Source organism: Trifolium pratense, linkage group LG6 (assembly GCF_020283565.1).
Source record: "Trifolium pratense cultivar HEN17-A07 linkage group LG6, ARS_RC_1.1, whole genome shotgun sequence".
In the NCBI taxonomy this organism is placed as follows: Eukaryota; Viridiplantae; Streptophyta; class Magnoliopsida; order Fabales; family Fabaceae; genus Trifolium; species Trifolium pratense.
Window position 1 is genome coordinate 11,772,545 of NC_060064.1, and position 16,160 is coordinate 11,788,704.

Below are 16,160 nucleotides of genomic sequence, written 5' to 3' on the forward strand. Positions count from 1 at the left end.
ACGTTAAATTCACTAAAATAAAAAAACTGATACAAAGAAAGCACCAATACTACCAGGTTACATACTCTATTATTTTATTTGTCAGGTACATACACTATTAATTATTTCCTTATTTTCTAGATTTGGTTCAGATTTGATTTTATTAATACTCTATTAATTATTTATAATTATTTAATTTAATATATTCATGAGGAGAGATAAATTCTTAGGTGAGTCCGCACCTAAGCATTAATGGTTAGACACAGTCAATCATATAATTACAACTCATTAATATATTAAATAAATATAAATAATTAATAGAGTAGTAATTAAAACCAAATCTCAACAAATAAGGAAAGAAAAAAAAAAGAGTTGTCAAAGAAACATGTGTTTTGCACTTTATTATTTTTTTCTAATTGCTCATATATTTTTTCTGTTCCAATTTCTCTTCTTTTTTTAATTTTTTTTTCAATTATTTCTATGTGAACTTTTTTTTTTTTTTTACATAATGTGAACACTTTGATACTAAATATATTGTTGAATATATGAGTCAAAAAAAATTATATTGTTGAATACCTGTTAAGTATAATGTCATATCATATTTTGATACTAACTTATATTTACATAATTCATATTTCAAAGAATTTTGCATATGGAATAGCGGTGACCAACAATATAAGTTGGGTACCAAATAATTTACCTTATTTTTATTCATTATTATTTTTGGCATGAAGAGTGGACCATCATCAACCTCATAATCATGAAGAGGTACTCATTTCGGATGAAGAGTGCATTTCATCTTCAACCTTGCTGCTATACAATACACAATCAAGGTTCAGTTGCTCGCATATTGCTATGAGAACGGATCCAAGGTTCAGTCCATACATTAATGTTTCTTCCATCGCCAATTAGAAATTAATATATAACACTACTAGAAAAGTAGCATTTAGCGTCGGATGAAAACCCACTCTAACAGGCCAAAAACCGACGCCAACAACCATTTAGAGTTGGATTAGCGTCGGCGTCGGGTTGAGGCTAAAACGCTTGAAGCTAATCTATAGCGTCGGCCGAAGGCATCCGACTCTAACCCGACTCTATATTAGAGTCGGTTTTAACCGAGTCTAAGTCCGACTCTATTGCTATCCGACGCTAATTATGTGATCAACAAAAAAGTCAACAAATTTTGGAGGCTAAAATCATGTTTTCTAGTAGTGTAAGTGTTCAATCCCAATAATTAACATGTGATTTCATAAATTAGAAATTGAAGTTGACTAAAAATTAACCAATCCCTAAAATTTTATAATAATCCATCCGATATTAATTAATTTTAAGTAAATATTTCTTTTTCAAGTCGATTGAATAATCTTTAATATAGTAGATCAATCATTGGTCATTAAATTTTTTTTTTTTGAAGAAGCTAAACTAACACACTCAAATTGGCACCGGTGAGAATCAAACCTGAGACCTCAAGGAGGAGCAGTGGAGCACACTCTCAAGTCTCAAGTCTCAAGTTAATACCACCAGACCAATCCAAGTAGTCAATAAATAAATATTAAAAATGAATGTTTATAGTCTAATATACATCAATTATTATATAAGTTGAACACGAATATTTTTTATCAATTAAAGTGACATTAATAACCATTTTACAATCGTCTACCTAACAAATTTAAACTTTATATAGCATGTTGTTAAAAGATTAAACTTAGTTATCTTAGACCAAAAATAGTGATTCCCTAGCTGTTGATTCTTGCTTGTAACAGAGTAATTTGTATATTACTCCTACTAGAGACTAAAATAGTGAATGTGAATGATTAATTAGTCATATAACAACAGAGCAACTGTCAACTAATTAATGCCATGATGGTTGGTAGGCACTATATACACGCCACCTCCTCCTGTTACATTAGTATAACATATTTGAACATGAAACTGATTTTTAACATAAAGAAGTGTTTGAATATTCAATCTCTAATTCAGTAATTCTTCATGCCATGTTTCGTTCTTCTTCCTTCTACCACTACTCTCATAATCATGTTGCAACTTCATTCAAGAGCTTTTTCTTCTTCATTCCAACTACTTTAGCTCTTTTAACATCACTTTTCATTCTCATCTATGTTTATTCTACCTCAATCATCTTCACACACCATCATCATCAACATCACCACAAATTCCAACCTATTCTTCATTTAAAATCATCATCTCCAAATTTTACTCTTCCTTCTCCAACCTCTCACTTAACAACTTCCTCACACAAAAATGATTCTGAGTTCATCAAGTCTCACACTTTCCAATTGGGTGATCATATTCTTGGCCTTGGACCACAAAGTCAACATGGTTTATCACCTGATCAATCCAGCTTAAAGGGTACGTATGCCAAATTTTCAAGTTTTTAATATTATTTTTTTTTACCACCAGTTTAATCTGGTTCGAGAGTCAGTTCTGGCATCAAGTGGTCTCAGCCCCCTTCCGATCGCAGTTGAGAGGATCAAACCGTGGTTCTTCCTACCAAGTTCAGCGTCAATCACCACTGAACAAACTAACGATTGATCAAGTTTTTAATATTAATATTAGTAATATTACTACTCCAATTTTGAATATAAGGAACAACTTTTTAAGTTCATTGAATAAAACAACTATGTGGATTATTTTATGGTTCTAATGGATACTTTATTTAATGAATCTAATTTTTTTTTCTTTCTTTTTTGCTTAATTATATTCAAAACTGAAGGGAGTATAATATAATTTTTGTTTAATGTTTTTGGTACATTTTATTTTTTTATTTTATAATATACCAGTATGATTCTTGTTGTAGAATATTTTATTTGGGTTTGACTTTGTCAATAAATATTAGTATCATTCATTCAATTCAATTCAATCATCAGGCGGCCTTTAGTTGAAGGAGGTAGAAATTAACTTTTTAGAATTCAAAGTTTGTGACAAACTTATATATGTGGACTTTTGCTTTAAGTGGATATATATTATTTTCTTTTGACACAAGGAAATTACAAGTATCATATGTTCATATATATCCACTTAAAGCAAAACAAAGAAGTTAATTTCTACGACTTAAACAATGATTTTATTGATGACGATTCAATATCAGATGCATACTTGTTTTTCGTTGTTTCAATTAAACTAGTATTATCAATTAAGTCATTTTTTTATTATAAAAATTATATTATGAAGATCATTAGTCTTCGGATCCAAGATACGATATTTATTTATCATCGTTAATGTTTTTCTATATTTGAATTATTTGCAATGGAAATACTTGTTTGATCACAGATATTTGGACCATGAATTTTTGGTCAAGCATTCATAATTGAGAAAAAAATAAACGAAACAAATATTAAATATATGTTTTTAAAATAATTAAATGATTTATATTTTTGTGTATCTCTACAAATAATATATTCAAATGTTTGTGATCAACTTGCTTAATGTTTGTGAACATTTTACCATTTTAAGTTGCGGTCGTCTTCTTCTTCTTCTTCAATAGTATTTCTACGTACGTATAGTATGGTAAATGGCCCACATTTATGCCACCCAAAAAGGAATAATGATTGTAGACTCAAACAAAGGTATACAACGATTTATTCTCTCCCCACCTTAATATGCACTAATTTATTTAGTTAAACAATAATACAACATTAATTTATTCAAATCAATTTTTGTTACAGCAGAACGAAGTACACAGAAGAAGAAGAAGATAGCTCTTTCTTTTGGTTCAGAAAAATTTGAGGAAAAAACTAATGTGTTCCATGATAGAGATATCTTTCTTGAAGATTATAAAGAAATGAATAGGAGCTTTAAGATATATGTTTATCCTCACAAGAAAGATGATCCTTTTGCAAATGTGCTATTACCTGTGAAAACTGAACCTGGTGGCAATTATGCCAGTGAAAGTTACTTCAAAAAAGCACTTATGAAGAGTCATTTCATTACAAATGATCCAACAGAAGCAGATCTTTTCTTTATGCCTTTTTCCATAGCAAGTTTGCGGCATGATCGTCGAGTTGGAGTTGGAGGTATCAAAGATTTCATTAGAGACTATGTACAGAATATCATTCATAAGTATCCGTATTGGAATCGCACGGACGGCGCGGATCACTTTTATGTTGCCTGTCATTCAATTGGAAGGTCTGCTATGGATAAAGCACCTGATGTGAAATTCAATGCCATTCAAGTTGTTTGTTCATCAAGTTATTTCTTAAGTGGCTATATTGCTCATAAGGATGCTTGTTTACCACAAATTTGGCCAAGAAAAGAAAACCTCCCTAAGCTTGTTTCATCTAATAGGTACGATTTCTTCTTCTTTCTATTAGTCATTATTCTGAATCATACATGTTCTGTTGTTCATATTTTTCTGTTGACGTGATGCCCATGGTTTTAAATTGCGGTTGCGGTCCTTGTGAATGTGATCATTGTGGTTGCTGCGACACAGGCGTGAAATTATTTTGAATTTTCACAAACTAAATAAAATGATACCACTATGGCACCACACTATTCACCCACAATTGCATAGCCTCAATTTATTTCATAAGTACTGATTTGAATGTGCTTAAAATACACAGTTTTAAGATTGTTAAAAAAAAAATTGATCATATTTGACTCAAATTTGGATTTGAAGTTCATAAATTTTATTTTTTGATGATAAAATTTGAAAAAACATGGCTGAAATCGTCTGATGTAGCTCCTAATGCGGTTATGACGCGGTCGTACATGTGAATGAAAATCACACTAATTCTTGCGCAAAGCGGTTGCAGAGGCTATCACATCAACGATACTCAAGCGGCAACAATTGTGAATGCGGACTGCAATTTAAAACGATGGATGTGACATATAACCTAATCCACTTGGATGATTCTACTTAAACATGTTCTATGACATAGTACTTTTTGTTTGGACAACTTCTATGCCATAGTACTTAAAAACTCGTCACATATCATTCTTGGGTCAAAAATTTGAACAAGTGACTAAAAACTGAATTTAAAAAATGGGAGACTAATTCCGTGAGCGAGTGAAAATATGAGGACCGAAACTGCAATTAAGCTTAAAAAAGTCTATAGATGAAGCAACATTGCAATGATGATTTTATTCCATGGTATAAAAGTGAAACTCATTTTGATTTTTTTTCTTTTGTAAAAAATAACAGGAGAAAGCTAGCTTTCTTTGCCGGAGCAGCTAATTCGGCATTAAGGAGAAATCTTGTTGAGACATGGAAAAATGATTCAGAAATATTTGTTCATCATGGAAGACTAAAAACACCATATGCAGATGAGTTATTAGGAAGCAAGTTTTGTCTTCACGTTAAAGGCTTTGAAGTGAACACAGCACGAATCGGAGATTCATTATACTATGGTTGTGTTCCGGTGATCATCGCTGATCATTATGACCTTCCATTTGCAGATGTTTTGAATTGGAAGAGATTTTCTGTTGTTGTCACTACTTTAGACATACCTTTACTGAAAAAGATTCTGAAAAGTATGGTTAATTCTGGTGAGTATTTGATGCTACAGAGGAATGTGTTGAAGGTGAGGAAACATTTTCAATGGCATTCACCTCCACTTGAATTAGATTCATTCTATATGGTTATGTATGAGTTATGGCTTAGAAGAAGTTCTATACCAATTTTGTTGGGGGATTCTTAGGAACTACATTAGATTTATTTAAGTATTCAATTGTTGGTATATATAACAGTAATTCATCATTAGATTAATTAAAACGAGTTTTATGGTTCAATACTTATGAATCAGCTTTCATTATAAACTTAAATGAATGAACTTTCAAAAAAGTTGAAATTTTGAAGCCAACTTTAACTTATATACTGTTATGAATAATTAGATGGATGTGCATTGAACCATTTCCTTGGCCCATTATATTGTCCTATAAATATGACTTAAATTGTCATGTATATACACACCTTGAAGAGAATAATACAAGAGTCTATTCCTTTCTCTTCTCCCTTCTCTCATTCTTCTCTATTCTTCCCCATGTTTATACTAGTTTTATAACACGTTATCAGCATGATAGTCTCTCCTCTTTCATGAAAGGTATAACAACAATGGGAAGTGAGAATTTTATTTTATGTATGATTTTTTTTATTCTATTTTTTCAAATCATTTTTTTCTTCTCTTTTTTTTATATTGATTCACAAACCTACGATCCAGAAGTATCGTGGTGAAATTTTTGAAATATGAATCCTGAAGATTCATAGTGTGATGAAATTTTAAAATATGAATCTTGAAGATTCATAGTATGATGAAATTTTAAAATATGAATTCTGAAGAATCATAAGCATACGCTTCTAAAAGTACCGTAAAATATCTTTTAAAATATGAATCCTGAAAATTCATAGATATAAGTAAAATGAACATCAATCCCTGAAGAATTGGATAAATAACTGATTTGATCTGTTATACAGTTCTTGAACAATTTAAAAATCAATTTGTATTCCCCACGAATTCCTGAAGAATTCATTACAAATACATCTTTGAAGGATCGTACAATTAGATCTATTATATATATATATATATATATATATATATATATATATATATATATATATATATATATATATATATATATATATATATATATATATATATATATATTCTTGAAGAACTTAAAAATTCAAATTTTGTTTTCCATGAAATCTTGATGAATTCAATTGTGACACATCCCTGAAGAATGTAGAAAATATTTGATAAGATCTATGACAGAGTTCTTGAAAAACTCATGAGAAATTCAATGTTATATGTATCCCTGAAGGATTGCATAAATGATTAATTTTACATTACAATGATGTTATATAGTTCTTGAAGAACTTTCTATGAATTATTTCTTATGAATTCCGGAAGAATTCAATATACATGCATCCCTAAGGGATAGCCTTATCAATTTTTAGAGTTTTGAAAAAATTTTAAATTTTTATTGCAATTTATTTATTTAATTTTTTTTTTATATTGCTTCAATGAACCAATATATTTATTCTAATGCAATAGCGATATGGTATGTTATGTTCTGCTTGAAAAAAAAAAAAAAAATTGAATGTGGTACATAATCATGGCTTTGTCTAAGTTGAAAAGGTACAAACATCATCACATGCCAATGCCAATTTTATTTTCAATAAGTTACTAATATATATCATTCATATGTCATTAAACGTTTCAATATGTTATTATTTTTATTATAAATTTTTTATACGTACGTTATACCAGTTATAATGGAATTAATATGTAGAATAAATATATATTATTATTACATTATGTTATTTTTTTTTATATAGTTCTCAATTTAATTTAATTTATTTTTACATGTTCAATTATATATAGTTTTGTGTCTTATGAATTATGTTCTGATTCATAATGTCTTCTATATGCCTGCAGCTTCACTTTCATTACTTTGGCTCCACCATTATGATAGCTTTCAAGAATATTTCAGGCCTCTTTAGATTTTGTTGATTTATCAATCTTCTCAAAGTGTTGAGCATCACAGTTTTGTTGAATGTAGAACAAGGCTTTGCCATCTTTCTCCTTGTTCTCCTTGAATGCATTCCTTTGTTCATTTGTTGGATTCTCTACCAACTCTTCATAGCCATTCAGAACCACATCAAGACATTCTTGAGCTCCAAACAGTGATTTCATCAATGCATTCCACCTATCCAGTTCTTTCCATCAAGAACCAGAATATTGGTTCAAAAACCATGAGTATTCATCTTGATTCTTCAAGAAATCAATGCACACAATCTCACTCAGTGTTTCCCAATTGATTTCCCCTCACAATTTCACTCGTGTTTCCCTTGATTGAACCAAGCTCTGATACCAATTGTTGGCGCAACAAAAACATCAAGCACATACACACACAATGCATAGGCTCAAGGCAAGCCTATGAGCACTGTTCACAATGATACATGAAAGGAAAATTGTGATCTTGGTTTTGTGAGGTAGAAGTAGAAGAAGATGAAAACTAAGAGAAAAGCAAATTTTTATTCATCCACCGATGGACCATATTAACAATGAATACAAAGATCCTATTTATATATATTCTACATACTCTTGTTTAGAGAGCAAGTAACAAACTTACTAACTAACTAAAACTGTTTTTGTAACTAACTATCAAATTAGTTTCTAACCAACTTTTGTTACACAAAACTAAGTAACAAACTATAAGAATCTGATATTGAATTACAATTCTCAACGACTGTCCTTATCTTGATACCGTTAATAGACAAAGTATTTTATTCATGGTTGTTAAAAACTCGTTTTAAATAATAAACTCTATGAATTTTATGTGTTTAGGTATGACTTTCATGTTAGATCGCAATTAAAATTATTTTGAGTAAAATTGAAAATTAAAACGAGTTTACACGATTTAACTCCCTATAAAATATAAAATCACTTAAACTTGCATATGTTTTCACCCAACCATTCAAAAAGCTTAATTTTTGTAGTCAATTTACAAGTTCAACTTTATCATATTACTAATAAATATACAATATCAATATCATAGTTTATATAATAATTATAAGAGTAACAATTACACTGTTCTTTTTTATATATAATAGTATACTGTTATGTTTTTTTTATAAGCAAAATCCATGGTTGAATAATTGATCATTTGCTCTATATTATACATCAAATATATCAATTATTCAATGATTCTAAAAAGAGGAAGAATTGCTTATTAAAGGGACGAATGAATGGTGGGAGTGATAGAGTTGGACAAATAATAATTTTTAGTACTCTTGTGTTTCCAACCATGTCTCATATTTTTATGCACATGTGTGAAAAAACAATACAAAAAGAATATATGAAAACAAGCGAGAAATAATTCGTCAAAAAAAAAAAACAAGCGAGAACTAAAACAAACAAGTAATTATTATATTTTTATAAAAAATATAATATTGAAATTTTTTATGTGATTTTTTAAATTTAATATTTTTTTTATAGATAGACGAAATAATAGATACATAATATAATTGAGGTTTTGTAAAAATCAAATAAATCAATAGGGATTAAAATATACAATCAATTTGTATATATTTCAATCTCATATGATATGAATGATTTAAAGAATTATATTTAATATATGATAAAATGAGAGAGATTATTTCTTTACGAGATATAATATTGATGGGTATATAATAGGCATATAGTTGTTGCATTTATTTGTTATTGAAATGCATGAGTACTATAGTCATATTTAATCAACTAAATGTGAATTATCTAATATTTAAAATTAATAATATATTATTTTGTTAGATTTCTTTTAATTAATATTCATAACGCTTAACTATAAAAAAAATTCATAACACTTAAATTTCTAAATTAAAAATAAAATTATTAATTTCAAATTACAATCAAAATTAAACTATTTAAACCATTTATTATATATTTTTATTTTAATACATGATAAAATCTACGAATTTACAAATTAAATCTACATGATCAATACGAATTGGCGTAAAAATAGATTCCTAACAACTTTGAGAATAAATGATTTTATATTATTTGTACATCTACTACCAAAGTGGTTCACACAACAGCAATAATAATGTAACAATATGCTTAATTTTGAAGCAGAATCCACCTCTGCAAGCTCAACACTGGTTATCTAGCTAGCTATTTTAACCATATCTATTAAATCTCCAACTGAATATTTTAGCATGCCTCGTAAACAAGTATTTTAATGTTAACTATGATAAGGTAAGTGCTAAATTAGCCGTGTTATTAGAGATTTTTAATATAATTTTTTTCGGTCTTTCTAAAAAACAAAATTAGAGAGACCTTTTAATGAATTTCACTATCTTAAAATTGAGAGTAAAATTTAATTCAACTTTACAAATATCAGCTTTTAAAGTGAAAATTGCCTCTTTGATAAAAAAAAAAGTGAAAATTGCCTCTACTTTATAAATACACCCCACGTGTTTAACATTATTGGGCTTGAAGCGCGAATATAAATGATATATAATCCGATCAAAAACCTGATAGCAAATTAGATGCAGTAAATCGTGAAGAAGACTCTTATATCATATTAGAATTAGGAGTTGAGGCCTATGAAGCACAGACACCTCTATGATTAACTCGTGTCACGGTGTCCAACACGTGTCTGTGTCCGACACTCGTATGACACTCGTCCGACACGTCTCGGATAGCTCATATCTATGTCGTAAAAAAAATTCAATTTTTCCTTTACTTTGACACTCTTTTGATCGGTGTCCAACACTTGTAAGACACTCGTACGACACGTGTCAGACAAGTGTCCCAAAAAAAAAAAAATTTTGCTTACACTTTCCTTAGGCACATACCAGTCATATCTACAAGAGTTAAAGATGTGTTCAAACAACAATATTTTTAGTTTTTCAGTAGTAGATGATAAATAAAGGTAAAATACTAGTTTTAAATTTTTTTTTAAGAAATAACTTGCTCAAATTAGATTTACATGTATATATTTTGATTCTCAATTTATATGTTTTATAAATATGTAGCGGTGTCAGTGTCCTATATTTTTTACATTAGCGGTGTCGCAGTGTTCGTGTCGTATCGCGGTGTCCGTGCTTCACAGGTTGAGGCCTCAACTCTAAAAAATTGACTTATTAGATGATGATTATCTCTATTTTTTTTTGGTCAGGCGAATTATCTCTATTTTTTTATACAAAAGAGGGCCGAAGCCAAATCTCTACTTTATAAACATATATTCTAACTAGAACATCGACCCGTGCGGTGCACGGGTCTGATTAGCCGTAAAATATATAATGATTAAATAAGATATGATAATTCCAATAATGAAAGGTATATGAAAAAAGTTGAGTAACATTAAACGATAGTTCAACAATAATTTTGGATAAATATTCATACAAAGAAAATTATGTTATATTACGGAAGACTTCCTTATGGACCACATTCGAAGTCTTAGTTGTATCTTCACTGTCGTCATCGATGATCAATATTTTTAATCCTTTTCTAGAAGTAACTCTTGAAATTGCAACATACAACTGACCATGTGAAAACACTGGCGACGGAAGATATATCCCAACATGCTTTAAAGATTGTCTCTGACTCTTATTAATAGTCATCGCAAAAGAAATCATTATAGGAAATTGTCTCCGTTTAAATTTAAAAGGAATTCTCACGTCAGATGGTGTCAGAGAAAATCTAGGTATGAAAATCTGATCACCAATATTACTTCATGAAATAATTTTTCCTTCAAGAGCACGTTTTCTCAATCTCGTAATAATAAGTCTTGTTTCATTGCATAATCCTAATTTTTTATTCAAATTCCTTAATAGCATAACTCGAACTCCAATGTTAAGTCTCAACTTGTGATTTGGAAGTCTCGACGTAGAAATTGTGTTAAAAAATTTGAGAGTATGAACATCATCCACTGTTTTACCGTCTACATTTTGTGTGAGTGGAGTATCATAACTCAAATATGTTTTTTCTTCACCAGGAATTAAATCCAATATATAATCATTTATTGTGTCGACTATTGAATTTTTAGGAGCTAGTATAGCTCTATTTTGGAAATACGTTATATCGTTCATGTTTTGTAAAAGTTGGGGATAAGTGCTTTCAACGATAGAAGCAAGAGGATCACCTGAATTAGGAATCAATAAATCTGATCAATGTCAAGTTCTAAATCATCGTCGTTGTCATCTCCAATTTCTCCATCGCCAACACCCAAAACCCATTCAGAAAACAATCTTCTTTGTTCAACGTCTGCACTCGAAGCACCACCGAGAAGCCTCATTTTACTCAATGTTAAAACTTCACAAAAATCCCAAAGAACCGAAGAATTAATAGTAGCATGAACAACTTCTGGCCTTGTACCTCTGGGTATTATTGGTAGAATTTGTCTAAAATCTCCGCCGAAAACAACAACTTTTCCACCGAAGGGAATGTGTTTATTTTTTTCATCAACAGACTTGAGAATATCTTTTAAAGTTCGATCAACAACTTTGAAACAGTGTTTGTGCATCATTGGTGCTTCATCCCATATAATGAGCTTTGCTTTTTGTAATAATAGCGCCAAAGGGCTTTTATGAACTATGGTACATGTTGAAAACTCGTCAACATTTAGAGGAATAAAAAACCTTGAATGTGTTGTTCTACCGCCAGGTATAAGCAATGCAGCGTTCCCACTTGAGGAAACTGTTAAAACTATCTCACCTTTTGAGCGTAATGCGGCTGACATGGCCCTCCAGATAAATGTCTTTCCTGTACCGCCATAACCATAAAGAAAAAACACACCAGGTTTGTTTTCGTTAACTCTTGTCGTGATTGTATCATATACTTTACGTTGCTCTGAAGTCATAGTTGACATCAATCTAACATGTTCCTCAGCTAATGATTGTCTGTTATAATTCAATTCGTCGTGTATTAAACTATTTTGTATATCAGGAACTAATGATGTGGCTGCTCTAGGCATTGGAGGATAATCTTTTAAATTCTTCCCACAACTACGTAACATCATCTCAATATCTGCTAGTGCATATTGAATCAATTGATCATCGGTTAATATTAAATCTGCAATGTTAAAATTAAAATAATGAATGTGATTAGTGACATGACTATGGTTGTGTTTGGTTGTATTGCCAAAAAAAATTGATTTAGCATAATTTAGTTTGATAATAACTTTTCAAATCTCACATGATAATTATTCTCTAAATCTATGATCCGGTTGAAAAAAAATCAATGATCAGGAAAGACATAAAAATATTTCGTGATGAATAATATAGTCAACAATAATTTTGATATGATATACTTTTAAAATTGATGGTTCTTATCAATTATTGCACATAATTTTAATCACAATTGGTATACTTGCCATAGTGGTTGGAAATATTGTCTTGCACTGAAGGCTTGCGGGTTCGAATCCTTGTCAAGATAAAATTGTATTATTTTTTAATAAAAATTGCAAGATAAAATGGAGGGAAAATAGGAAAAACAAATTAGAGTTTGCTTGGGTATACAAGCTTATAATATAAAAGATTTTGTATATCAGGAACTAATGATGTGGCTGCTCTAGGCATTGGAGGATAATCTTTTAAACTCTTCTCACAACTACGTAACATCATCTCAATATCTGCTAGTGCATATTGTATCAATTGATCATAAATAATGAATGTGATGTGATTAGTGACATGTCTATGGTTGTGTTTGGTTGTATTGCAAAAAAAAAAAAATTGATTTAGCGTAATTTAGTTTGATAATAACTTTTCAAATCTCACATGATAATTATTCTCTAAATCTATGATTCGGTAGAAAAAAAATCATTGATCAGGAAAGACATAAAAATATTTCGTGATGAATAATATAGTCAACAATAATTTTGATATGATATACTTTTAAAATTGATGGTGCTTATCAATTATTGCACATAATTTTAATTAGGGGTGTACATGGGTTGGGCAAATCCGGTCGACCCGGTCAAACCCACCCAATCCAACCCAAAAAAGTGGGTTGGGTCGGGCAAGTGGGTGGATATGGATTTCAAAAATGAAAAACCCATTAAAATAATCGGGTTTCGGGTAAAACCGGACCCAACCCAAAAAACTCACTAACCCACTGGTGCTATGTTTTTTGAATTTTTTTTATGAAAATACTAAAGATTTTTTCATTTGATTATTAAATATTTTTATATTGAAAATGAGTTATACTATTTTTTACGAAAATAAAAAAGATTGAATAATTTTTATGAACAAATATGATAATTCATCGCATTATTTTTTTAAAATTTTAAAAAATTGAATAATTTCCATAAACAAATATAGTGATTCATGGTTTAGTCATTTGATATTAAAAAAAGCAAAAAAATCATTTGGATAACACGCTATCCAACCCGTAAATTAGTAGATTTACACAAAAAAAAAGTGATTATTTTTTATAGTGAAAAAAAGTTACCATATTTTTCAAGAAAATACATTGATTGAGTTATTTTTTATGAAAAAATATGATGATTCAACATTTAGATATTTAATATAAAAAAAATAGAAAAATAATTTGGGTAACCCACAACCAACCCAATCCAACCCAGAAATTAGTGGATTTATCCAACCCGGCCCAATGTTATAACGGGTGGTTATTTTACTAAACCCAACCCGGAGTACCATATGTGGTTTGAGTTTTGGTTTTGGCCAAACCCAATCCAATCCGGCCCACGTACGCCCCTAATTTTAATCACAATTGGTATACTTGCCATAGTGGTTGTAAATATTGCCTTGCACTGAAGGCTTGCGGGTTTGAATCCTTGTCAAGACAAAATTGTATTATTTTTTAATAAAAATTGTAAGATAAAATGGAGGGAAAATAGGGAAAACAAATTAGGGTTTAGAGTTTGCTTGTGTATACAAGCTTATAATATAAAAGATTAGTATAAAAATATATTCTAATTTCCTTTTAAAAAAAACATATATTCTAATTATCTCCCATTCTATGCACACTTTTTATGGAGATGTACTTGACCAAGTATTTTATTTGTCCCAAAATATAAACATAAAATTTTTTTTTGTAAAAAAGTGCTTAAAACTCTTGTTTGAGTGGTTTGGCCTTGGGACAGCCCGGCAAATACACGCACACAACACGGGAGAAAGTTAAAAAAGGCACCGTCAACACTCAAGATAATTGAATTGGAAGGTCCCAACCCAACCGACATAGCTTCTTATTTTTGTGAACACTCGTGTGTAGATGTCTTACGTGGATGATTGTGATTGATCTGTAGATAATATTTAATATAAAAAAATCAATAAATATTATTTATAAATCAACCAGAATCATCCACCTCACCTTAGTAAATATACCATTACATATCCACATAATATATATAACGAAGAATTGATTATTAATTTTTGTGTTGAAAATGAAAACTGCTTCTTCAACTTTTCGTTACATATACGCGTAAATGTGAGGGTAGTTGCCACGTCACAATATCTTACACCTTAAGGACCATAATCCTATAAATAGATACACCACATACTACATTCATCCATACCAACACATTCATTCCTCAATCTCTTCTCCAAATCCAACCATCGTTCAAAAATCACAACAGGTACTATTAATTTTCTAATTTTCTACGTTTAACGGCGCAATTTATTGTCTGTTTATCTGATTTAATTTCTCTCATGTAATGTAATGTGATTTAATTTAATATTATTATATTGTATGCTAGCTATAGATATGGAAGACTCCATTCCAATCAAGATCGAGGATAAAACACCAGTTGATGTAAAGGAAGAGAAGGTTGAGATAGAAAAAGATCTTGAGATTAAAGAAAAGAAGCATAAGGATGATGAAGATAAAGGTGGAGATGATGAAGATAAAAAGAAAAAGAAGGATAAGGAGAAGAAAAAGAAGGACAAAACTGGTGTAGATGAGAAGGAAGGTAAGGATAAGAAGGACAAGGAGAAGAAGAAAAAGGAAAAAGATGAGAAAATTGATGATGAAGATGGTGATGAAAAGAAGGATAAGGAGAAAAAGAAAAAGGAAAAGAAGGATAAGGGAAAAGAAGATGGAGAAAAAGACAAGGATGGTGAAGAAAAGAAGAAGGAAAAGAAGAAGGACAAGAAGAATGAAGATGAAGAAGAAGTAAGGGATATTGATATAGAAGAAGATGATAAGAAAGAAGGTAAAGAGAAGAAGAAGAAAAAAGAAGACAAGGGAGAGAAGAAGGAGAAGAAGAAGACCAATGATCCTAGTAAGCTGAAACAGAAGCTTGAAAAATTGAATGCAAAGTTAGAAGCACTTTTGGAAAAGAAGGCAGATCTAGAAAGGCAGATTAAAGAAAGTGAAGATGGAGGTCATGAAATTAATGTGAAGGACAAGGAATAGATATAGCATGAAGGGTCATGTAATGTAATCATCATATACTATAATATGCATTAATACTATGCTAATTATATATGTATGCACTTGGTGAGAGGTTTTGTTTTGATATTACAATCTAACAAAAACTACACTCCATACTATCCATCAATTTGGTAAAAAAGTACTTCAAATGCAATTGGAAACTTCTCAATTACTCTATTCCTGCACTACTTATGCTCATCTGTTGCTCTGTCAAGCAATAGAGTTGCATCGTTAGACATGATTTCCACTCCTATAGTGTAATGTGCAGTTTGGTTTGTGTTAGAAAATGATTTTTTTACAAACTAGTATATACTTAAGATTTTATTAGAT

At 30.0% G+C, this 16,160-nt stretch overlaps 2 protein-coding genes and 1 pseudogene across 4 annotated transcripts; 2 read left to right on the plus strand and 1 right to left on the minus strand.

Annotated features, from left to right (window-relative positions):
• The first annotated feature begins 1,844 nt into the window (after positions 1–1,844).
• Positions 1,845–5,840, plus strand: LOC123890097 (probable glycosyltransferase At5g20260). 2 transcript variants are annotated; one of them, XM_045939638.1, is made up of 3 exons: positions 1,845–2,346; positions 3,663–4,281; positions 5,138–5,809. In XM_045939638.1, exons 1-3 carry the CDS (start codon positions 1,974–1,976, stop codon positions 5,631–5,633), a joined length of 1,488 nt encoding a protein of 495 aa, XP_045795594.1. In that variant the 5' UTR covers positions 1,845–1,973; the 3' UTR covers positions 5,634–5,809. The 2 variants fall into 2 exon arrangements, with proteins under 2 accessions (XP_045795594.1, XP_045795595.1); XM_045939639.1 differs by having other exon boundaries at positions 1,857–2,346; positions 3,666–4,281; positions 5,138–5,840.
• Positions 5,841–10,861: 5,021 nt separating this feature from the next.
• LOC123890098 lies at positions 10,862–12,510 on the minus strand (annotated as a pseudogene).
• Positions 12,511–14,883: 2,373 nt separating this feature from the next.
• On the plus strand, positions 14,884–16,007 carry LOC123890100 (protein MNN4-like). 2 transcript variants are annotated; one of them, XM_045939643.1, is made up of 2 exons: positions 14,884–15,033; positions 15,154–16,007. In XM_045939643.1, exon 2 carries the CDS (start codon positions 15,162–15,164, stop codon positions 15,810–15,812), a length of 651 nt encoding a protein of 216 aa, XP_045795599.1. In that variant the 5' UTR covers positions 14,884–15,033; positions 15,154–15,161; the 3' UTR covers positions 15,813–16,007. The 2 variants fall into 2 exon arrangements, with proteins under 2 accessions (XP_045795599.1, XP_045795600.1); XM_045939644.1 differs by having other exon boundaries at positions 14,898–15,033; positions 15,160–16,007.
• Positions 16,008–16,160: the final 153 nt, after the last annotated feature.

Bases quoted from the DNA above. Each gene is read 5' to 3' on its own strand.
- LOC123890100 (XM_045939643.1), top strand. From the start codon at position 15,162: ATGGAAGACTCCATTCCAATCAAGATCGAGGATAAAACACCAGTTGAT.
- LOC123890097 (XM_045939638.1), top strand. From the start codon at position 1,974: ATGTTTCGTTCTTCTTCCTTCTACCACTACTCTCATAATCATGTTGCA. The intron at 2,347-3,662 runs GTACGTATGCCA...TTTTTGTTACAG, and splicing joins TGATCAATCCAGCTTAAAGG to CAGAACGAAGTACACAGAAG. The intron at 4,282-5,137 runs GTACGATTTCTT...AAAAAATAACAG, and splicing joins AAGCTTGTTTCATCTAATAG to GAGAAAGCTAGCTTTCTTTG.